At 34.2% G+C, this 24937-nt stretch overlaps 1 protein-coding gene across 5 annotated transcripts in view; it reads right to left on the bottom strand.

Annotated features, from left to right (window-relative positions):
- PLCB1 (phospholipase C beta 1) overlaps window positions 1–24937 on the bottom strand; it is a 675558-nt gene that overhangs the window by 416987 nt on the left and 233634 nt on the right. For 2 of the 5 annotated variants that reach the window (XM_081034742.1, XM_081034740.1), the window contains exon 4: window positions 13634–13666. The exons of the other annotated variants lie outside the window; for them this stretch is intronic. In XM_081034742.1, coding sequence (XP_080890868.1) covers window positions 13634–13666 — 33 coding nt within the window. The remainder of the gene's footprint in view (window positions 1–13633; window positions 13667–24937) is intronic. 5 annotated transcript variants of the gene reach the window in all.

The raw sequence follows: 24937 nt of genomic DNA, 5'->3' as shown, positions 1-24937 counted from the left end.
CCATGATGCAAGAGCCATGAATCGTTGGTGAAAAGTTCAGGTCATCTAACTTTTTCATACAGTCTTTTCAGCACTTCCGAATAGTAAACTTGGTTAACTGTTTGTCCAGTTGGTACAAATTCATAATGAATAATCCCTCTGATATCAAAAAAGGTTAGTAACATCATTGCAACAAGTTTGCGAACTTAATTGGCTGACCTCATATATAACTATGACTTATTGTAGTATTTTTACATCTAAAAGACTTTTCTTATAAATATTTGGTCTTATTTTCTCTCTACCCAGAACTTACTGTACTACGTACCTATATAAGCTGTTTTAAATCATTTTTGAAATCAACATAAATAAATGCATACAAAGAACAAAAAATCTCCTTTGTCATACCATGCGTGCTCATTGTTTTGGTTCTGAAAATGTCATTCAAATACTCACAATACTTTGAACTCAGAACCTAAATACACATGGGCCAAATGGAATTTCAAACAAATCATACCTGTGTTTTGGAGATTCATTAGCCTACAGGTTATTTTTAGTGTTCTTTAGAGGAACAGAGAGAGGCAAAGGGCCAGTTTCAGTAAAACAAAGATATAGATACTGGTGAGGAAGGGTGCAGAAGAATATTGACCTTAGAGCAGGGAATAATCTTTCTGATTATTGAGTCCAAAGCTTTCACTGCACTCTGAGGCCTTAAGCAATTTACCTTAGCCAAGTAATTAAGCAATAGGTGCCCTAGGTCAGGTTTGGGTGTCCTGGTTTTTAGTTCTAACTCCCCAACAGCCCTTGATATCTTTCTGTAGGTCAGTTTCCTATTATGTAAGCAATTTCTGCTGTGGTGTAGAAGACCCTGCCGACGCCCCACACCACATCCACCACAAAAGGAGGTCACCTGAAGCTTAGGTGGACAGTTCCTATACATGCTGATGTCTTTCTCCCTTACCCACAGTCTTCCAAATGGCCCTCAAGGGCGACTGAACCCCAGCTGCCCATATCTGTGACTCAGCAATGTACATGCTATTGACCTTCCTATGATCCCTGCTTCACTCTCCCCACTCCACTCACTGTGATCCTTGGGATTGCTGTCAAACAGACTTCTTGTAACCAAGTTTCTGTCTCAGAGTCAGACATGGGGGGAATACAAATTAAGACAGGGGCCAAATGCAATAAACTGTTTTTATCAACATCATTCTTCAGTTTTAACTCTTATGATGTTTCCTTGCTTTAAAAATGTTTTAATGTTTTGTGTTTTTTTTTAAATCCCAGGCCCAAGACTGAACACAGTAATCTGTTTATATCTTTCCCTTCCTCTTCACTGCAGATAAATAAAGCACATACCCAGATTTAACTAGAGATGCTCAATAAACCTCAGACAGCACCTGCCATGTAAGGGCTCTGTCTTTCTTTCATGAATGGATGAATCAACAGATCAATCAATGGGGTATGTTTTGTTCACATATATTCACACTCCTCCTGCATCAGATACTATTCTGTGTGTAGAATGAGTATGTTGCTAATGTTCCTTAGGCCCTGATCAAACTAGAAAATTCCCAGCTTTTCTGAATGGGTGATTAATTAGCAAGTGAAAACTGCTCTAGGGCAGTGCCTCTCAAACTTTCAGACCATTTGCCTGGGGATGTTGTTAAATGTATGCTGTAAGTCAGTAGGTCTGGGTGGGGGCTAAGGTTTGCATTCCTAAATAAGCTCCAGGATGACCCAACTGCTGCTGGTACAAGGAGCACACTTTGAGTGGTAAAGCTGTGAATCTGTGCTGTCCCATTCGGCAGCCACTCGCCACATGTGTCTATTTACGTTTAAAATCAAATCAAAGGAAAAATTCTGTTTCCTCAGGCACACTGGTCACATTTCAAGTGCTAAATAGCCACCTGTGACTAGGGGCTGCCATATTGAACCGGGCAAATAGAGAACATTTCCAACAGTGCAAATGTTTTATTGGATAGAATTGCTTTAAACGTTGGAGAAATGCTCTCAGATTATTTTATTTTTCTTTGATTTTTCACTCGTTTAAATCTTTCCTATTCTACCTTCCTCACTCCCCTTTCAATACTTCATACTATGTCGGTGGAGTATTTTCTTCTCTCACACTTTCATAAGGATTCTGAAGCGGGGGTGGACTGTAAGTCATCTAATGGATACATTTCTTCTAAAAGAGTTGGTTACAACCCCATAGGCCCTCCTCCATAACCATCCTTATTCCTAGTCTGTATTTTGTAGATTTGGTGAATAATAAATATTCCGTCAGATAGATATAATAGTTTGGGGCAAATGCACGAAATTTGGTAGCTTAAATGTGCTCCTAGAGTACTAGCTATGGAAGTAATCCTTCTGAATTTTATTAACCAAAATAAAAAATATTTGCAGAAATCACTCATCTCTTAGGGTAAAGATTGAGAAAACAGAGCACTTCTAATAAAAACAGATTTCTGGGTTTTTTGCTTTTTTGTCCTGATAGCACTCTCCTAATCTACCTTTTCATAAAAATGATACTTTTTATTGAGTAACATAGTAATTTACTTTCTAATAGCTAAAAATGCAGCAGAAATATACTTGTGTGTTTCTCAGTTAATCTGTTAGTTTTAGGAAGCGAGGATTTGCTATTTGATAACAATCTTTCTGGGAAGAAAAAGATACATCGGATGTTCAAATGCAGCATGAATTGCTTGATTATAATTAAATGCAATTCAGTTGAGAAAACTACAGCTGATAACAGAATACACTGTAGGCAACACTTTCTATGGAAGGTGCTAGAGATGGAACCAGTTCGATCATTCTGGCTCTTGAGTTTTAAAATCTAATTTGAAATGGAGAAAATTCAAAAAAATTAAAAGATTCAGAACATGTTACAATGCTTCTGAAAATGCAAGTAAAGAAGGATGTAGAACTGAGATGTCCAGTATGTGTCCTTTTCCTTCGTGATCAAACAGCAGTGAGGGGAGCCTTCTAACGTTAGGCCTTCTGTGTTTATTTACTTTATTTTTTTAATTTAATGTATTGGGGTGGCAATGGTTAGTAAACTAACATAGATTTCAAGTGTAAATTCTATAATACATCATCTATATATCACACTGTGTGCTCACCAGGGAATCAAATATATGGTGATGGAAATAGCCCTTCTGTATTTAGCTAGAGAACTTTGAAAGGGTCTCTGAAAAGTAGCAATTAGTGATTGAATCAACTCCAAGATCTGTAACAAATTTAGTAGAATACTGAGCATGTTTCACATGTTTCATAAACCTTCTGAACATTAATTATCATGACAGCTATTGGAAGCAGACCCTCATATTTTAAAACACCTATACATATTTACAGTGACAACTTGAAAAAAAAAACCACCCTCAGATTTTTCACTGTTTTATGTTCATGTCGTTAAGTACAAGTTTTAACAATTGAAGTAAACCTGGGAGACGCTCCATATAATGAGGGTTTATTGTGGCAGTACACCCTGCCTTTGTCCATGAAAGGAAATCAAGCAATACTTGATAATTTTAAGCAGTAGAGTAAGGCAAGAAACATAGATGATTTTACTGGTTACTGAGTTTAAACAGATATAATTTTAAAATAAAATTTGTATCAATTATTAACAATCAAACTCATAAGTATATAAAAAGTAAAACATTTCTAGAAAATTCCAAGCGATATCTATGAAAATAAAATAAACTTTAATATTTGTATAATTATCTACATAATTTGGTTAAAGTCTTTAGCAAACAAACAAATGTTGGAGATGAACTTTTCAAATTTGATCCAATACAATGGGTAACACATTACCTTTTAAAAGGCGCATTCATCTTTTTAAGTCACAGACGATCACTGTTGAAAATGTTAAGACTACCAAAATGCAGAAAAAATCCTTCATTATGCCAAAACACAAATAGAGGCACCATTAACATGCTAATGTTTCCTCCATATTGTTTTTCTTTGCAACGTACATATAAATATAGATTTACTTTATTTTCAAAAATTAAGCTCAAACTGACTAGTTAAAAGCACAACTAGATATACAAACACAGACAGCTATAATCTTAATACTCTTTCTGTGTCAGATGCTGTACCCATCCTTCATGTGTGTTACCTCATGAATCTCTGTGATAACCAAGCAAGGCAGGCAACAGTGTTATCTCTGCTTTACAGGTGAGGAAGCACAAGGTATTAAATAATGGAACTCTATTCTCTATTAGACTGTGAAATCCTATAAGACCAGACCTGGATATATATTCATGTCTGACATCCCACCTCTCTCACTAGCATCTGATCACGTATTAGATAGTCAGTATAAACTTGCTATTGAAATGAAAGTCTGTTCGAAAAGGCAGTGTTTTCTTGTGTGGAAGATGGGATTATTAGTCTCAGCTCTTCACTCCAGGGCTCCTGGGACCCCACACCCCTGTAGGCAGAGTGTACATCCCTGTCCCACTGATTTTGGGTTTGGCCCTGTGACTGATTTCCACCCCTCGAATGTGGTATAGGAGTGTGCCAGACATGACTTAAGGCCTTAGGAGGCAGGAAGAATTTTGCTCATCTTTTCAATTTCCTGGCACTGCCATAGAAGAACAGCCTTATATACGTGCTGCTTCAGGGAGATTATAACGACCAGAAGAGAAAAATCTAAATCCAATCTGAGATCAGAGCCAAACTCAGGCATAACGTAGCATAGTACAGCATAACATAGTTGACCATACGTTCCTGACCAAGAAAAAAAAAAGTATGTTTTGTAAGCTAGTTTGAGTGTTTAGAAATGCAGTGTTATTAGAGCAATAACTGACTAATAGACCTTACAATCTATTCACTAGCGTGCAATAACTAGGGTAAGCTGACCCATAGTTTTCTTATTAGATATTTCAATTTGTTAATGAGAAAATCGACTTCCTACTTGACATGGTCATGAAGGAAAATGTCTCTGTCAGATAACAAATCCACATGCTCTTTTGTTCAAAGGATCTTCTGTATAGAGTCAGATAGTTTAACTACAGAAATGGAAAACAGGATGTCTGAATTTGTACCCCAAACAATCTTTGCAACGGGACTTGAAAACAGTAACACAATAAAAGTCTTTATTCTTTTATATGGTGGATAAAGAGTAAAAGAATGATGGTGACGAACTGGCAGCAGCTAGGTTGTACTTAGAAACAGACCTCTAAATGGTTTCATTGTTGTTTTAGACTAGCTCTGTCCAATAAATTATAATGTGAGCCATATGTGTGCTTTTAAATTTTCTGGTAACTGAATTTTTTAAAAACATGAAATTAATTTTATTAATATAGTTTATTTTAACCCCATATATCCAAAATATCACTTCAACACATTATTAATATAAGAAACTACTAATGTAATGAAATACTTCACATTCTTTTTTCCATACTGTCTTTAAAGTCCATTGTGTATTTTATACTTACAGTACATCCAATTTGGAGTAGCCACATTTCAAATATGGCTAGTGGTTACCACATCGGATGGTGCAGTTTTGGATGACGTTACAAACTGTCTATTTTAATGGATTCATTTCCTGTGGCTGAAGTAACAAATTGCCACACACTTGCCTAAAACAACAGAAGGTTTCTTTCTCTGTCATACTTCTGCAGGCTAAAAGTCCAAACTTAAGATGTCAGCAGGGCCATACTTCCCGTGAAATCGCTAAGGGACATTCTGTTCTTTGTCTCTTCCAGGTTCTGGTGGCTCCAAGTATTCCCTTGGCTTGTGCTCACACTAATCTGCCTCTATTTTCACTTTGCCTCTTCCTCTTCTGTCTGTATCAAATCTCTCATGTCTCTCTTACAAAGACAGTTGTCATTGAAATTAGGACCCACATAGATAATCCACAACGATCTTTTCATCTCAAGATACTTAATGACAACTGCAAACACCCTTTTTCCAAATAAGATAACAGTCACAGTTTCTGGGAATTAGGACATGGACAAATCATTTTTGGGGTTATTGTTCAATCTACAACAAAAAATAACAAGTATCGAAATAAAAGTAGAATGTGCATGTGTCAATGAAGAACGTGGTTAATGAATCAAGACTTATAACTTATCAACATATGCACATTAAATTCAATAAAAACCAAATAAATAATTTAATGAATATTAATAAAATAAACAACCTATTGTGTGATACTATGACACACCCACCAGTAGGGCTTAAATGAAAAAAAAGAACATTAACAATATTTGGTGAGGATGTGGAGTACAAGATTCCTCTTTATCAGTGAGAATGTAAATTAGTGCAACCACTTTGGGAAAATGTTTGATCTTACTGAACACACCCAGACTTGTGACTCAGAAATTCCACCCCTTCACCAAGAGGAATGTGTTAGGATGGTGAAAGCAACAGTATTTGTCATAGCACCATTCCAGAAACTTCACAAATAACCATCAACTGTATCATGGATAAACAATATCCTTCATATGAAATATTCTACACAGCAAAGAGAGAATGAACAATCTAGTTACACACAACAATATGGGTGAATCTCATAAACACAATGTTGAGTGAAAAAAAGCCAGATACAAAAAAAGTATACATATGAATTGTATGAATTCATATGTTGTATGAATTTATTTATATACAATTATTTTATTAATCACTGTATTAATCAGATTCAATGTGTGGGCCCCATCCCTCATCCTCCTTGTCCCACTAGTCTGTTTTCTTTTTCTTAATACTTCATATCACTCTCTTAATTGACCTTATTCATTTGTACATTTATGTATTTGTACACTTATGTATTTATGTATTTGTACACTTATGTATTATGTATTTGTACACTTATGTATTTTCTCTCTTAACAGAATGTAAGTTTCACAAGAGCAGTATCTTTGTCCTTGCAGATGTCAAGTTTGGTTCAAGAATACAATATAGGTAGACTTCTCTTATTGCTAATGTAAGTTTACCTGGAATGGGGAAGTAAGTCTCCCCTATAAAAGGCTCATAGCATAGCCAGTTCCAGTTATGGTCTTTAATATTATCAGGATCCTACCGGTAGCAAGTGTGTGATGGGCAGCATGCCATCATAGGAAGCACCTTTTCCTACCAGGTTCAGACTTCACCAATAGGCACTGCCTCAACCCCAGCAGTGACTTCATGTCCGTGGGGTTCTTGCTTCTTGGTTATTTAGTTGGGGCCATACGGTGAGTGAATGTTGAGTGTGATCTCTCCCATCAGTCTGTAACCCACTAAAATGCTTGGTTTTGTAAATTTTAAATTTCATATTTCAACAATATAGAATACTGAAAATTAGATTTATTTGATTAAAAAACACAACATATTTTGGACTGTAGAGCCCTTATTCACACAGAATATGAAGAACTAATGTTAGTAATGAAATGACATGGTTATTAGCAATCAAAAAATAATAATTATTATCATTACTAGAGATACATGGCTCTCAACTGTCCTGACAAATGTGTGTGTGGCATGGACAGAAATGCTGATGAGTGTGAGATGAAGTAATTCGTCTCAGTTGCCACACCAGGTAGTGGCATAGCTAGAAATAGACCCTACCACAGTTGATTTTTTACAGTGTGATTTCAGCTACTTAGATAAAAATGCTAATATATTGAGAGGTGTAAAGCTTTCCAAAATTAAGAATCATTGTACTCAGCATGTGTTGCCATCTACTACCTACAGAGTTATATTACAGACACTTAACTTTAAAACCAAATACTATAATATATCTAAATACCTTTAAATTGTAAGAAAACGTGGTAAGGAAGTCTAATATTTATGTCATTGTAAGCTTTTTTAAAAATAAATTTCCTTCACAATATATACAAATATTGAATCATTATCCTGTACACGTGAAACTAATATGTTAATGCCAATTACACATCAATAAAAATAATTAAAAACTTGTAATTTTGAATTTTTATAGCAACTATAGATTTGTGTCAATAGATTTACAACAAAGTTGCAAAGGTAGTAGAGAGAATTCTCCTACATCCACATCTATATTCCTGGGTTGTTCCTATCTTACTTTAGTATCATATATTTGTTACAACTAAAGAATCAATATTGATACATTATTTTGAATATCCTTAACTTTATTCATATTTTCTTAGATTTTACATAATGTCCTTTTTCTTTCAGGCTCCCTTCCAGGATACTACATTACATTTAGTATTTAGGGCTCCTTAGGGTACTCTATACTCTGAGTGTTCCTTAGACTTTCCTTGTTTTCAATGACCTTGACAGTTTAGAAAAGTACTATTTAGGTATTTTTTTAAAAATATCCCTTCACTTGATTTTGTTTGGTGTTTTTCTCATAACTAGACTGGAATTATCAATTTTGGGGAGGAAGGCCACAAGCTAAAGTGTCATCTTCATGACATTATAAATGTTACATACCACCAACATGACCTCATATGATAGGCTGACCTCTCTGAGGTAGTGTTTGTCAGGTTTTCCCACTGTAAAGTTTCTCTTTCTCCTCCTTTTCATACTGTTCTCTTTGGAAAGCATTCACTATGAGAAGCTCACACTTAAAGCTGGAGTTATGTTCCACCTTATTGGGGGGCATGGATGCCAACAACCCACATAGTCGAAAATCTGCTTATAAATTTTGCCTCCCCCAATATCTTAACTACTAATAGCCTAGTGTTGAATGGCAGCTTTACTGATGACATAAATACTTGACTAACACATATTTCGTGTATGTATTATATACTGCATACATAAAGTAAGCTAGAGAAGAGAAACTGTTATTAAGAAAATCACGAGGAAGAGAAAATATTTACTGGAAAACATCCATGCATAAGTGGGTGCACACAGTTCAAACCCAGGTGGTTCAAGGGTCAACTGTGCTTCCCTACTTTCTAGAACTACAAGATGGTCCAGGATCATCTTGTAAATTTCCTGCCACAGCCCTATAATCAGCCACTTCTCCAAAGAGTCTTAGTTTCTTTTATTGGAGACAGTATTAGAAACCAAGATCTGGGCACTGGGTGTGCTTATTGCTTCCGAGGGTTGCTTTTAGGTTCTGTTAATGGACAGAGCTTGAGAGTATATATGTGTATACTAACCTGCATATGTACACATATCTATAACTATTTCTTTATTAATCCATCTATCTGCATCTACATTAAGCTAAATGTCTCTTTCTAGGACACTGATGTCTCTTTCTAGGATCACAAAATTCATTCTAGCTTTCACTCCTTGGTTACCTGTAACAGTTAAAACATCAGGAGGCTATGCACTGAAAGTTAAGAAAATGACTTTCTTAGAGCTGTCAGAGGCTTAGAAATAGACTACTGATTCTTTACTTAGTTACCAGTCTAATTTTTCCCACTCTGAAATATCACATAATTTATCCTGCATACTGAAACTTAAAATACAATAACTGTCATAGAACTTTATTGTTTCCCAAGGAGCTTGACATCCTTCTTTCGAGAAGAGTAAGGGGAAAAGGAAGGAAGGAAGGGAATGCAACATAAGTTTGGGAATTTTAATCCCTTATTTTTAAGGTCAGCACCGGGAGATGTGCTTTACACAGATAAATGCAAACCATTTGACATACAGGGTAAAATTAGAATTAGTTAACACCATTCTCAAGACAGAGGGAACCTAGGAATTTTGTGATCCCATATCTTGATTGTACCCAATAGGAAACTGAGGACAACTGGCTTTGTACCTATGAATAGGCAGAAATTTGGCCAAAATTCTAAAACAAAAATGTAGTTCAGTTAACTCTTAGCACAGAGTATTCTTTCCACCAACAAAACTCATTTCTTATAATGAAAGTTGATTGGCAATATTCCTTTAATTTAAGTGTGATTGCAAAGATGATACAGTTTTATTCTGGTGACAAAATTAATGTCACATTTTTCACTTATAAAAAAAATCGATAAAAAGTAGACTATTTCTGTCCATACATAAACACTTATGAGCCCCCAAAGACTGAGTTATAACATGAAGTCTAGGATAGATTCTGAATAGTAAATGTATTTATAGACATCCCACAGTTCTCAATTAACGAGACAGAAAAGGTCCTCATTTCCAATAGAACAGACAAAGAAATTTGAAATTAAGACATGTACAAATGAGTTACTCGAGCCTTATTTCCACATAGATGCAGTCTCCAAATGATGTTGCATGTCCACGGGAATACTTATTCTACGTGCTGAATAAAATTAAGCTTTAACACAAGGTTACATTGGAATCTGGAATGGCCACCTGTGTATTGCACTTCCTCCCTCGTTCCTGCACATCTATCAAAATTCCATTCAAATGGTACCGTTGCTGTGAAGCCGTACCCATCTCTCCCCATTCCTGCCATCCGGGCTGTCAGCCACTGGGCAAAATTAAAATCTTGTTATCCCCAAACACTTCCTTCACATCCCACTTCTATCATTTACCACATTTGACTTTGAATTATAGACATTCGTGCACTTCCTATTGCTTTCCTGTTTCATGTACAAGAACTATGAGAGTGAGGACTTTGTTTTATTTTTCTTTTTATATAATTTGGGACAAAACACAGGGATTTTCCTGTAGAAAAGTTCAATATTTTTTTTTGAATTAAATAATTCCAATTCACAAAGAGTTCAGAATCTAATAAAATGACATCGTATACAACACTGATTAATTTTCTACTGACCACAAAGGGAAGATAATTTTATGAAATCATCAAAATATATAAACTTAAGTTCAAAGATAAAGGAAAAATAGATGTAAAATTTGGAAATGAGGAGACAGCATTATCATTTTTATATAGGACATGGTTGTAAACGTATTAGAATGAAGAAAATCAACAGAAAACTATTATAAAGAGATTCAGTGAACTTCCTGGATATACAATGACATGCCAATTTTTCTTTATTAAGTACCAGGCACTTAAAAATATAAATGAAAGCTCTACTTAGCATAGCATCAAAGTAATAGAATAGCCAGGAAAACTTAACTTTAAATGTCTAAAATCTACATAATGAAGGCTTTGAAACATTAAGAATGAATATAAAAGATAGCTTGAATAAAATAAAGACATACTCTCTACTTGGATGGAAATACTAAGTATGCTATTCCTATATAAATCTAAACATTTAAAGTAACACCAATAAAAAAAAATCGACAGGTTTTTTTAGGGTAACAATATAAATTCATTCTGAAATTCATATGAAACTAAAAACAAACAAAAATAAAAAAAAACTAATAAAGTAGGATTATTCCTACCAAATAATATATATTATAAAGCTATAATAATTAAACACTTTATTCCTAGTTTAAAAATATATAGAAAGGTCAATGATACCAGATGGAAGAATGGAAATACAGAGAGGCTTCCAGTATAAAATCAAGATAACATTTCAAATCAGTCAGACAAAACAATGGAGTATGCAATTATTAATGTGTGACAACTCAGCAGCCATCTAGAGTTAAATAAAATTGATTTTGCAGCAGACGTTACCAGTTCACTAATATCTGGTCCTGCTTTCTTCCCTGGGAATACTGGAGACTATATATACTTCCCAACCCCCAAGCAATTGGGTTAGGCCATGTGATTAGATCTAGCCAATGAATTGTGAGCAGAAGAGGTTATGTGTCACTTCCAAGCTGACACACTGAGAATCCCCTCTTGATTTTCCAGCTGCTATCCTTCTTCTGCCACAGAAAATACAAAGGCCTCCTGTTGAGATGTCACAGCCCAAGACAGCAACAGCCAGCAATTGCTGAGCAAGAGAGACACTTTTGATAATGTTATTCAGCTGACACTGAGGGGTTGTTTGTTATGATGACTACTTTAGCCCATCCTGACTAATAAAGATCCCTTTGTCACTGTCATAAAATAAGGTCCAGATGGCTCAAAGATATCATAAAAATTAATACGTAAAACCAGAAAAAAAATCACAAAATTATCACTATTATTTTAGAATGGATAGATCTAAGCAGCACTCCAAATTGAAAACTCATAAACAAAAGGATTAATAAACCTAACTACAAAAAATTCTTTGGAAAACAAAAATCCTACGAACTGAAATTAAAGTAAAAAGCTCAAAATAACACAAGACAGAGGTTTTTAACATATCAAAAATTTTTATAAAGTAATGGTAAAAATTACAACAATCCATTAGAAAATGGGCAAAGAATATGGTTAGACATATAAATATATTGCACAGGGGAAAAGTTTCCTCTCCACTCATAATTGAAGAATAACAAACTTAATAAAGAGCTACCATTTTTTCACCTTCACATTTACAAAAATCAAAAAAGTTTAATGAAACATTGAGTTGGTAAGCATGTGAATAAATAGGTAATTCTGAATGTTACCGGTCAAATGTAAATCAATACAAACTCTTTATAGAGCAATATGGTAAAAAATATCATAATTTAAAATGTACACGCATTTGGATGCAGGAATTTCAGTCATAGGAAATTTATATATACCCATATTATGCCCAAATATACATTTAATAAATATATAGTGAGACATTGCTTGGAGCAGCCAAAAACTTGGCTAAAATACCGATTAAATTTGCCAGCTAAGATACCTATTAAGAAGCAACTCAATAAATTCTAGTGCATCTACAAAATAAAATACTCTACAGGCTCAAAAAAGAATGAAATAGAAATAGATATATGTGTACTAATATGGTATAATTGCTGAGACATACTGTTAAGTTTCAGTAGCATTTGACAGCATGCCATCATTTATGTAAAATGTTTAAATATTTTGAAATAGGCTGGTATATGCATAGTATCTTGGGAAATAAAAACAGGAAACGACTATGAATTGTTGCCTCTGGGAAAGGAACAGAAGAACTGAGGATGGGAGAGTATACTTTTTAACGATAACCTTCAACACTGTTATTTTTCAGTAGATGCATGAATTAACTTTTTCAAAAAATAAAAATAATTTGAATACTTTAAACCAGACCTATTCCACTGCTATCCAAATGGCTAATATTATTTGAATTTTCATTTCCCAAAGGTCATAAATGGCAAGAATGGTTATATTTCTCATGATCACTGTCAAGAAAAATTCTGGCTCAAATAGGAGTATAGACAGGTCACAAACAGTTGCTACTCCTGACATTCATTTGAAAGAAAACTTACTCACTTGAAAGATCTTTCTAACAGTTAGGAAATGAAAGTGACAGCCCTCACCTTCCTTAGATAAAAGTACAATCAGAAAATGTGACATTTTCGCCCACATAATGCAGCTAAGATACTTCCATATGCCACCACAAGCAGTCAATCAGATAAGAAAACTTCTGACATTATGCAAGACTTCCATGCCATAAAACTGATAGACTTAAAAAGCATCGGGCAGATGCAGCATTAATCTGCTCCCACGTGTTTTATGACTATTTAAAGGGCCTGTCAACATGAATAATGCACAGGAGTTATTTTTATATAAAATGTGTTCAGAAATTATAGGATGAACAACTCAATGATGGCATAGTTTTCTAAAAGTCAAATTTATAAGACAAACAGAGTAACCACAAATGCTCTTTTCTTATTTTTATTTCCTGGACCTCGTGGTTAAATTTACAATATAAAGTCAATTGCTTAACTGATAATGATTGTGTTTTTTATTATATAGGGATTTTGAAAAATTAAATTAAAAACATTTTTTAATTAAAAAATGGCATGCTGTAGCTATATAAATGAAATAGACAAAAATTACCTTAGGGAAAATATGTTTTTTCCATGAGGGTGGCTGTTGAGAGGAAAGGAAAGAATAGTATTGAGAGCAAAATTTAGTAGATAAAATGGGTTGATACTAAAATATAACTTCCTATTTATTTTGTTATTCTGGAATAACAATCCACTTCTTCTTTATATAAACTCTTCTTTATATAAACTGAACAATGAAATAGAATAAACAGCCCCAAAATAGACCCAGGTACATATGGAAAGATGGTATATAAAAAAAGACGGTATTTCAATTCACTAGGACAAAAGTTGTACCCTTTAATAAATGCTGTTGGCACAACTGCATAGAAAGGCGAAAAAAACCATACAATAAGATTTTTAAATAAATGATATTAGAACACCTTGATACCAGATTAAGGCAAACGATGGACTTCCAAAAAAAACCAAAAGGGTTGTGACAAAAGGATATCAAATTACAAAAAGGTAAAATTGGATTCATACCTGACAACATACAACATAAAAAAAACTCCTAGATAAATGAAGATTTAAATGTAAAAAAAAACATGAAACCATACTAGAAAAAAACTCTGGGTAAATTTCTTTATAAACTAGACATGGAAAAAGACTTTCTGTCTCAAAATCCAAAAAGAATAAAGGAAACCATTAATAAATTGATGACATAAACATAAAATGAAAATTTACATGGCCAGTTCAAAAGGCAAGCTGGGATGTAACATTTTGGCAGCTCTATGATAGAGGTAATTCTCCTACATGTGTCTAAAAAAAATTAATGACAATGAAAGGGCAAACACCACATAGAAAATTGTACAAAATCTATGGAGAAATTCATAAGTAAATTCAGAGGGTGCCAAAAAAATGTACACATATTTTAAGAAAGAAAAATTGTATTAAAATTGTAATACTCAATATACGCCAATAACAGAAGATGAATACATATAACGTTTGACTTCTGTAATTACAAGAGGTGCTCAAAGTGGTTACTGTCAGCGTCTGGACACTTCTGAGTATGGCAAACTACTGCTTGAGCAACGCGGACCAAAGTGTCCACTTGTATACCTTTTTTTGGCACCCCCGGTATATATACACGGCTCTTAAACAGAGAAAGAATGCCTCATTTCCTGCATAGTAAGAGGAATGCACGTTAAGAATGCATTAATAGTATTTCTTAACAAATTGACAAAAATTAAAAAAAAAACAAAACACACCACACTATAATTTGTGGTAAGGCTGAAAGGTGAGGGGGCAAAGATCATCTTATAAATTGCAGGGGGAATAGAAAATGATAAAAAACAAACAAAGCAAAACATCCTATGAAGAAGAAGTTAGCAAAATAAACAATACTAAGAATTTATGCTGGAACTGGACCTCTGCACATGTAAGGCAAGGCATAGATAAAGTTGTTTTGTTTTGATGATTATAGCCTGAAATTCACAACAAAATATTGGAAACAACCTAACTAAATGCTCACCCACAGAAGACTAGTTGAATAAAGTACAGCACACCATGCAGTGGAATAATACGGTGCTGTATAAAAGAATGAAGAAGATCCCCAGGACCGATATGGAGTGGCTTTGAGGTTACATCAAGTGAAAAAGGCAAGCTGTAAAAGCATCTAGACAGAATACTACATTTTGTGTAAGAAAGATATGGACATTTTTTATATATATTTGAAAAACTGGCGTCTCAGGTTACTGAGAAAAGATGAGCTTTTTATTAAATATACGAGGCCTGCTATGTGTGTGTTTTTCCTTATGTTTGCAAACAGAAACATGCGAAGTAAAAACCAGAAGGTGGGTAGGAATAGGATGAAAAGGACATGGATAGGAGTGAGCTTTCTCTGAGTATTTATCTATATAAATTAAATGAGAGCAATTTAATATGTCACTTATGCAAATACAGAAATGAACACAGTTTCATCTTTTCAGAGGTTAACAGGTAACAGGGTCTTTTTTGTGTGTATATTTGAAATAATTCAAGCTCTAAGGTAATTTATTAAATTTCCATTGTTTTAATAATTTGTTTCTCATTTTTTAAATTTTTTTATTGTGGTAAAATATACTAGCAGAAGATCTACAATTTAAGCTTTTCTTTCAGTATAGTTGGCACACAATATTATATTAGTTATATTAGTTTAAGGCGTACAATACAGTAACTCAACATTTTTATACCTTACAATGTGATCACCCCACTAATTCTAGTGCCCATCTGTCACCGTGCAAACTTATAAAAATATTATTGACTTATTCCCCTTCATCCTTTTTTCACCCATCACCCTTCCCCTCTGGCAACCATCCCTTTAGTCTGTTTCTATGAGGCTGTTAATGTTTTGCTTTGTTTGTCTGTTTGTTTTGCTTTTTTAGATTTCACATATCAGAAGTTTTTGGTATTAGCTTCTGATGTTGACAAAATTAAAGAGATACCTTTTCCATCGCTCTTCCACCTTGCTCTTAAACTATCCTTTATGCAAACTCCCATTCTGGGTAACTGAACCTTTATTAAGGCAATAATTCAGGATTGTCCCCTAAAATAATTGTTTTTCTCTTCTCAATCATACAAACTGAAAGATTTATTTAGAGCCAAGGAAGCATAAGTCTAGTGTTCCAATGGAGTGTGAGAATTAATAGTGTCTGAAAGTTTTGCCCCATTCAACTAATACCAACTAATGCCATTAAAGCAATATGTTTTGTTAGAATTAAAAGAAATATTTTGAATGGACTTGGATTCACCACAGTCTAAATCTGACTTTGAGTTAACAAGGCCACATCTTATTAATTTGGGCAAGGATGACCCCAATACAGTCAGATGACATTCCTGAACTTCCTTCCCCCCACTGCCTCTGCAACTATGTGGTTTTGATTACATGATTTATTGTCTAACATCTTGTTGCTGAGAAACTAGTTCAACTTACAAAAGGCAGGACCAGGTTCAGCTTAACATACTAATTTTCTTTTACAACTTCACAGTTTCTCAATTCATAATCTTGAATTGGGCATAAATATTGGTAAATTAAAAGCAGATCATTTAAGGATGTGAATAGTAAGTAGTAGCTTGATGATTTTTGAGTTACTTGGAACATTGTTAAGAATTTTCTTAAAGAATTTAGAATAATGTAGCACAGTGAATCATCAGGAAAAAAATATTTACAGAGCAGAGAATCAATGTATTATATGACTTTTGGTATTTTACATGACTTTTGGTATTTTACACACTAGAATAATAACTTATGTTGTTTTTTGCAATGGAAAAATAAGAACTCTAGCCACACTGCCACAGTGTGCTCTACAGTTTCAAATGCTCTACAGTGACTTTTAAATAAATTATGTGATTTAAGAACTATCAACTGGAAACATGAAAATTTGAGCAGCTAGACATAGAACTAAGTATTGAGTCTAATTTGCTATTATGCAATTTATTCTTTAAAATAATTTTCAAAACTTCTATTAATGATTAAATCATATGAAATGTCTCAACGCTCTTTTTTTTTTTACTTCAGGTATTGTATCAGCTATTCATTTTCGATATAATCCATTGATACTTTATTTGAAAAGATTATGGACATTAAAAATTTATAAACAAAATTTGATTACTATTATCAGGTATTCCACATTCTTAGGTATATGTATGGGACAGAACTAATATTAGATCTTACATTAACTTTATTTAGATTTTCATCTGGTGTCCATATTCACAAGTAAACATTTATAAACAATGCCTTCTAAACTTTAATCTTCAAACACTATTGCATGAGTGGAAACTAATCAATACAGAAACATGTCTTCAGAGCCCTCACCGCAAATAAAATAGATCTCTCTCATTAAACCTTATTTTAAACAGCAGAGATTTACCTAATGGCAAAAACAATCTAGTCAATAGTTAGTTTCCCAGATTATTTGTATTACGAGACTTCTTTTTAAACTCTTATTATTCACATCAAGATACTGTAAGGATGACAGCAATATAATTAATATAAAACAGAATGACTTACTTTATTTCAACTAAAGAGAGTGACATTTAATTTTTAATTAAAATTTGTAAAAAGAAAAAAATATGCCTGCAAACACATTTTAACAAGATATTACTAGACCTGAAATCCCCCAGCAAGGAAATGTTTAATGTAAAAACTTAAACATTATCCAGTATTTTTGAAATATTAATAATGAGCCAGCTTTTAAAAAAAAAAATTGGTCAAGAGATCATTAAAAGAGAAAACTTTGACAGACACTGAAATGCCTACCTAAGATAGATGGCAAATGTCAATGTCTAAAGGGAAAAAACAGACTGGCTGATGCAGCAAAGGGTCTACTTGGTCAAATAATGACCCTGACTTCAAGCCTATTACACGTCTGCACTAATGACCTTCAGTTTTAGGGATAACAACAGCTAGCACTTACAAAGTGCCAACTATAAAACATATCTTATGGCCTTCGATCCTCCCAACAACCCTGAGAAACCGTATCATGAACTTCATTTTACAGATGAGGAAATCAAGATATGGAGAAGTTAAGCTACTGACTGTGGCCACACAGATAACATTAGTGGGGTCTCTTAACCACTGCTGTTCCCTCCATATGAGGTTACAGTGTTAAAGCCTCAATATCAGGCATGGCATTCAGTCACACACACACACACACACACACACACACAAGGGAAACAGGAAGGAGCTATAGCTTTTACAAAGTATTGCTCCTCAAGTAACTTCTATTCACATTTAATTTGATCTCAATTCAAGCTTTATCTTGACTTCAGATCCTTCCAGGAATCTAAGTAGTATAGATTTTTACACAAGTAATAAGATGTAAAACCAAGGAAATCGATCTTCAGAAAGAACTGGTAGCTCTGGAATCCCATCCTAATAGCGTACCATGCATTAAGCTGGCCTAAACACCAAACTACATTCTACCATATTTCCCCCAAAATAAGACCTAACCAGAAAATAAGCCCTCGCATGATTTTTCAGGATGACATCCCCTGAACATAAGCCCTAATGCGTCTTTTGGAGCAAACCTCAATATAAGACCTGGTCTTATTCTCAGGAAAACACAGTAGCTACTGTGAAAATTATGGAGTTCTTGTGTTTTGAATGATATAGTGGCAGTGCTGATGGTTTTCTCTCATAAGCCAAGGTCTAATTTAAAAAAAAAAAAAAGTGGGACTAATGGTAATAGTTAAATATTTAAAATAATCGAATAATCGATGATATAAGATAAAATTTAATTCTATATTATCAAGAGATTTTTAACTAAAGAAAGACATTTTTTTTGTTTAGCTCACCCAAGAACTTTGTCTTTAAATATCTTTAATTAGGTATCTGCCCTATTGAAGGAATATGCCTCACTCTTACACTGGTGTTTCAGGCCCACTATGGAGTATGATTAATTTCATAAGAAAACACTATATAACATTTAACAAAGTGCATTCAGCAGAACATTAATCCTGTGTGAAGTGCTTGATAAGAAGTCCATCGTTGAAAAAGAATGGATAATGACCCCAATCCATAGCTCAAACATTCGAAGGCTCTGAGAAGTCTCATATTTATTTGTAATAAAGAAACTCAGTGTCTCCCAAACTTATTTAGTCAACAATTTTATCTCATAACACCTGTTAGTATTCTAAGGAACTCACCTGAATAATACTGAGTTAATTGTTTTTAAATAGTATCCTCTGTCCCTGAGAGAAAATAAAGTGATTATTTACACTTTATTATGTGTAAATGTGTATTATTTACACATTCTATGCCCATTTATGGCAAGAATGATCAGCAAGTGCTTCCAGCCCCACTGATCTTACCTGAAATCAGTAATTTTTGGATACAAATTGAAATATCAAGAAACATCTGAATCATGAAGTACCAAAAGGCACAGAGAAAATGTCTTGGTGTGTGAGGCTGAAAGGTGAATTTTCTGACTTGTCAGACCCAATGATCTTTTTTCACAATTAAACACCAACAATATTCTGCTTAATTAATGTGGTTGTTCCATCTCCTAGAAATCTCTATGGACATTAATTTCAATAGTCTTGGAAAATTTTTCATCTGCCATTAACAAAGACCTGTCAAGTAGGAAATATTTTAATACAGTATTCTGACTTTTAATTGCCACTTTTTACATAAGATTAATGCTATTTCTTCGGGTACTTGAAATTTCACATTTAAATAGCTAAGAATGTTAACTGTGTTTATATTCAGGAAAGAGAAAAAACTATGGTGAAAGTACTCTTTCCTTCCTGAAAATACCTACCATGCGTTAGGTATCACATCCAAAGGCTACAATATAGGATTTCATGTTTTTATGGTAAATGGGAAGAATTCAGGGATTTTTAGCTATTTCCCAAAAATGATAAAAATAAATTTCTCCCCCCCAAAAATAGTGCATATTCTTAAATTCCTTACACTCTACCAAGTGGCCTCAGAAATTAGTATTACTAAATCACACATTATGGCTAGCAATCTCATTTCAGGTATGTACATCATTTAATTCTCACAATAACTCCATGGTAGACATAGATATTACCTGCAATCCCCAAACCTTTTCTCCTGTTACATCATGTGTCAAATCGCATTCTAGTATTTTTTGCTGTTGGACCATGTGTCATATGATATGCCACATTACTTTAGAACCTAATCTCCAACAAGAAGACAGTTCAAGTAATATATACACTTAATTATCAGACTCACTGAATTCTAAGAAGAATAAACGGAAAGATAACCTAAGGCAGACAGGAAGTTAAATAGCAATGAATGAGCTTGTAAAGTGTGCCCAACATTATGATATGTACTCTTGTTACCAACCCCAATCCAGTGCACCAGACAACCCTTTTCAGCTGGTATTATTCTTCCTGCAGAGAAACTAAGAAAACTTTCTTGTGATCTCTGGGTTAATATGCGCATTGGGAATAGATCTGGGTCTGTTTGACCCCAAAACTTATTTTTCCATTTCAAAACAGTACTTCAGATTTTGCATCAATGGCCTCATGTTGCAGAAAAAGATGCCAACCTGTTCTTAAGTAAAAGTAAATTGCTTTAAAGTTATTTTGATTGTGGAGAAAATCCACTTAAGTCCACATCTGGACAGTTTTCTAAAGAATTTAAGTTTTAGTACAATGGATTGCTATGATGGTCATGTGAGGCCGGGTGTTTGGCTACAATTTAAATATGCTTCAAGTTCATTTTTCTACAGTTTACACATAAAAAACAGATTTTCATAGATTGGTTTAAATACCAGAGCTACATGCGTTATATCACTGAATTCTTACAGCAACCAGATAAAATAAATATGGAGACTATTTCTAAAATGCAGATGGGAAAACTACATTTAGAGATGTGGAGTACCTTGCAGAATCATACAGCTAGTTATTCACTTTGAGGCTTGGCCATCTGACCCAAAAACTTGGATATTATTAGGCACTGACGATAATAAAGACACATGTTGGGTGCTCCAAAGTATAAAAAATAAGTATGAATATGCTGATCAACAAAAAACAAAGCAAAACAAAAAAACCCACAATGTGTTCTGCAATAAAGCACTCAGAAGAAACAACGTCTATTTCTGAAATGATTCCCACTATACCTTCTATTTACTTTGTAAATCGTATTGATTATAAAGGAAAAATAAAACAAAACCTATGTTACGTCAATTGTGACATAATCCTACACTGTTATTCTTATAAGGAAGTAAATCATAAACTTGGCTTTTTAATGTAATGAGGAAATATTGTTATCTGCTCAGTTGTATCTCCCTAAATTCATATGTTGAAGCCTTAATCCCCAGTACTTCAGAATGTGACTGTATTTGGGGATAAGGGCTTTAAAGTGGTAATTAATTTAAAATGAGGTCATTAGGGTGGGCCCTAATCCAATATAACAGATGTCCTAATAAAAAGAGGAAATTAGGACACTGATAGGTACAGAAGGAGGACCACATGAAGACAAAGAGAGAAGATAGTTATCTACAAGCCAAGGAGAGAGGCCTCAGAACAACCCTGCTGATACCTTGATCTCATACTTCCAAACTCCATTGAACATGGCGCTCTTTTCACTTAGAACATTGGTTCTCAAGCGTGGCTGAATACAGGAATCTTTGGGGAGCTTTGAAGAAAATATTGGTACTGGAACCCCACATAAGACATTTTAATTTAATTGAACTGGGTGTGGTCTGGACATAGAGATTTTAAAAGCTCCCCAGTGCTTCTCATATTTCTACATTACCTAGAACCTAAGATTGAAAACCCTGTCTTAGAGAGCAGTTCAGGATACAGAACTGACTTAAAAATTAATATCAGATATATCCACAAGGTGGCATATGATTGCATTTCAAAGAATTAAAAACTGAGTAATGTTTCCAAAATGCAATTCTGTACCATTGCATGTAGAACAAATTGTATTTAGATTGAAATTATACCAGATAGAAGCACTAATAAAAGGAGTCACAACCTTCCTAAAAGATCTGAAGTTTAGTTAACTCATATTACTAATCCTGTCTGCAACAAGGGGTCCACTCTGGCCAACACTGAGAATGACCTTGGCTGCCATGTCTTTCACCTAATATTACCCCTTGGCAGCACTGTGGCTTCCCCCTTCCGTCTCCAGGACCCTTCTGTGACCTTTTGAACTCTTTGGCAAGTAAGGTACTAAGATAGATGCTTGCTATTATAAAAAAAACTAGAATATTTATTCAGCCACACACATGTTCAGTTCACTATATTTTACAGATGGGCTCACATATATACTGAGAGAATGCTCAGATTTAATGGTTGATAAGAGACATACCAACCACTTCTTAAATTTGGGAATTTACACCAACATCCCAGAAAAGACTTAGATTAGCTATCTGTGACTGCAAAAAAAAAAAAAAAAAAAAAAAAAAAAAGAGTAAAAAGCTTTGAACCATTAAAGAAAATTTTCAATACTTTAATTTTAATGTACATTTTAAAAATCTTCTCTCGTTTACTATTGAATGACCATGTGGGTTTAGGGGCAGGTAGATAAGGCAGAAGAGTTTTAAAGGCAAATGATTCCTACCAAGGGAACCATTCCTTATCCCCCTCTGCATCCTGATATTTCTGTTACCAAGTCTCTGACTAGTTATATAAAGGTTTTTGTTTCCAAGGAAACCACTGACATCTATGGAATTTAATGAACATAAAAAAAAAGGAACTATACCATATAATTCACATCTGGAAATAAATATGAATAGCTTCCTGTCAAAAGCACTACACATATATAGATAAGTAGGTGAATTTTTAGCCCTCTTTTTCTCTATTTAGTAAAGATGTAAATAAATACATATTTATAGAAACAAAATGGTAAAAAACAAAAACAAAAATAAAAAAACACCCAAAAGACAACTATTGCATCATGTCAGGTAAATTAAGAAATAGTTGGAATCAAGAATGTGGGCCAAAGGTAGATCTTCTTAGCAATTGGGTGAAAAAGACAGAAACCTTTATTTTGCTGTATAAAGAGTTTTCTTCTTCTTTCCTAAACCTCAAATATCTACATCAAATTTTACGACTGTGGCTTCACACAATGGCGAAATCTATCCAAAGTCAGGAAACAGCCTTTGATCAGAAAAGGGGGACAATAAATAAAGCACTAATTTCAATTCCAGCCCTGATTGACAATTCATTGAAACCATTGTTGTATAACATCCAAATAACAGCTCATTACGAGATTTATATATTGGCATCCAGATTCTATGAGGAGCTATTTGAGATTTGACAACACTTAAATAAATAGCCTATTTTAAATATAAGCAGGAAACAGTGATGATATAAGGAAAAATTTTAAAACATGTATAAAATGGTATCTTCAGTAAAGCTACAAGTGTGCAAAAGTGAATAAAGAAGGAAATTCCACCTTTTCATCCAAATGACTACTCCCTTCTTCTTGTGATATTTTTTTTAGGTGTCCAGAATATGCTCTCTTCTGCCCCTACTCCCTCCTCACTGGCTGCTCATTGTCACTCACTTCCTTCTTTTATTGTGGTAAAATATACATAGCATAAAATTTACCATTTTAATGACTGTCAAGTGTACAGACATTAAGTAAATTTACATGTTTGTGTTGTGCAACCATCACCACCATTTATCTCCAGAACTTCCTCATCTTCTCAAACTGAAACTCTGTCCCCATTAAACAATAACTTCTTATTCCCCGCTCCCTGGCCCCTGGAAACTGCCATTCTATTTTCTGGCTCTATGAATTTAATACTCTAAGCTATCTCATATAAATGGCATCATATTTGTCATTTTGTGTCTGGCTTACTTCAGTTGGCATACTGTCTTCAAGGTTTATCCTTATTGTGGCTTGCATCAAAAGTTCATTCCTTTTCAAGGCTGAATAATAGTCCATTGTATGTATATAATATATTTTGCATATCCACTCATCGATTGATGGACATTTGGGTTGTTTCTATCTTTTGCTATTGTGAGTAATGCTACTATGAATATTAGTATACTTCAAGTATCTGTTTGAGGTCTCTGCTTTCAATTCTTTGGGTATGTTCCTTTCTTATTCTCTTTTACTGGTTCCTCCTCTGCTTCTCAAAGTCTAAATGATCCCAGAGATCCCAGGGTTCAGACATCAGACCTCTTTCTTTTACAACTACATTCCTTAGGAGGTCTCACATTGGCTTTGAGCTTTGAATAATTGAAGTTTTAACTTCATGGCCAACATTTCCCCTGAACTCCAGATTTCTGTATGCAAATATGACATCATCAGGGAGAAGTCTAACTGGCATCACCAACTGTAAATATTTGAAAACCCAACCAAATTTTTCTGTTTAAGTGTGCTTCTTCCTTCCCATCTCAGGACATGGCAACTCATTTTTATTATTATTTTTTTAATTTCCTAGGTCAAAACACAAAGAGTTGCTCTTGATAACTCGTTTTCTCGTGCCTCACATTCAATGCATTAACAAACCTTGTGGTTCCACCTTCAAAACATATGTATTCAGATTCTGTCATTTTATCCTGCACCTCATGCTCATCATCAACACAGCCGAGCATATTTGTAAGAGACATTGACTTGGTCTCCCTGCTGTTTCCTTTGTCCTCTGTGGTCTACCCCCAACTACTGCGGCCAGTGATGTCTTTAAAAGTGAAAATCAGATCTTGTCACTCCTCTCCTCAGAAACTTCAGATCCCTTCCCATTTCCCTCAGAGGAAAAGCCAAAGTCACTAGATTGGCCAAGGAAGCCCAAAATAATGTGGCCCCTGGCTACCTCCTGTCTGACTTCATCCTTTCTTTCTTGCATTCCATTGTAACCACATTGGCCTCCTTGCTATTCCTCAAACATGCCAAGCATGTTCCCACCTC

The sequence above is a fragment of the Rhinolophus hipposideros genome, assembly GCF_964194185.1.
Source record: "Rhinolophus hipposideros genome assembly, chromosome: 22".
Lineage (NCBI taxonomy): Eukaryota > Metazoa > Chordata > Mammalia > Chiroptera > Rhinolophidae > Rhinolophus > Rhinolophus hipposideros.
Note: the sequence above shows the minus strand (reverse complement) of the source record. Positions and strands in the feature narration are given on the sequence as shown.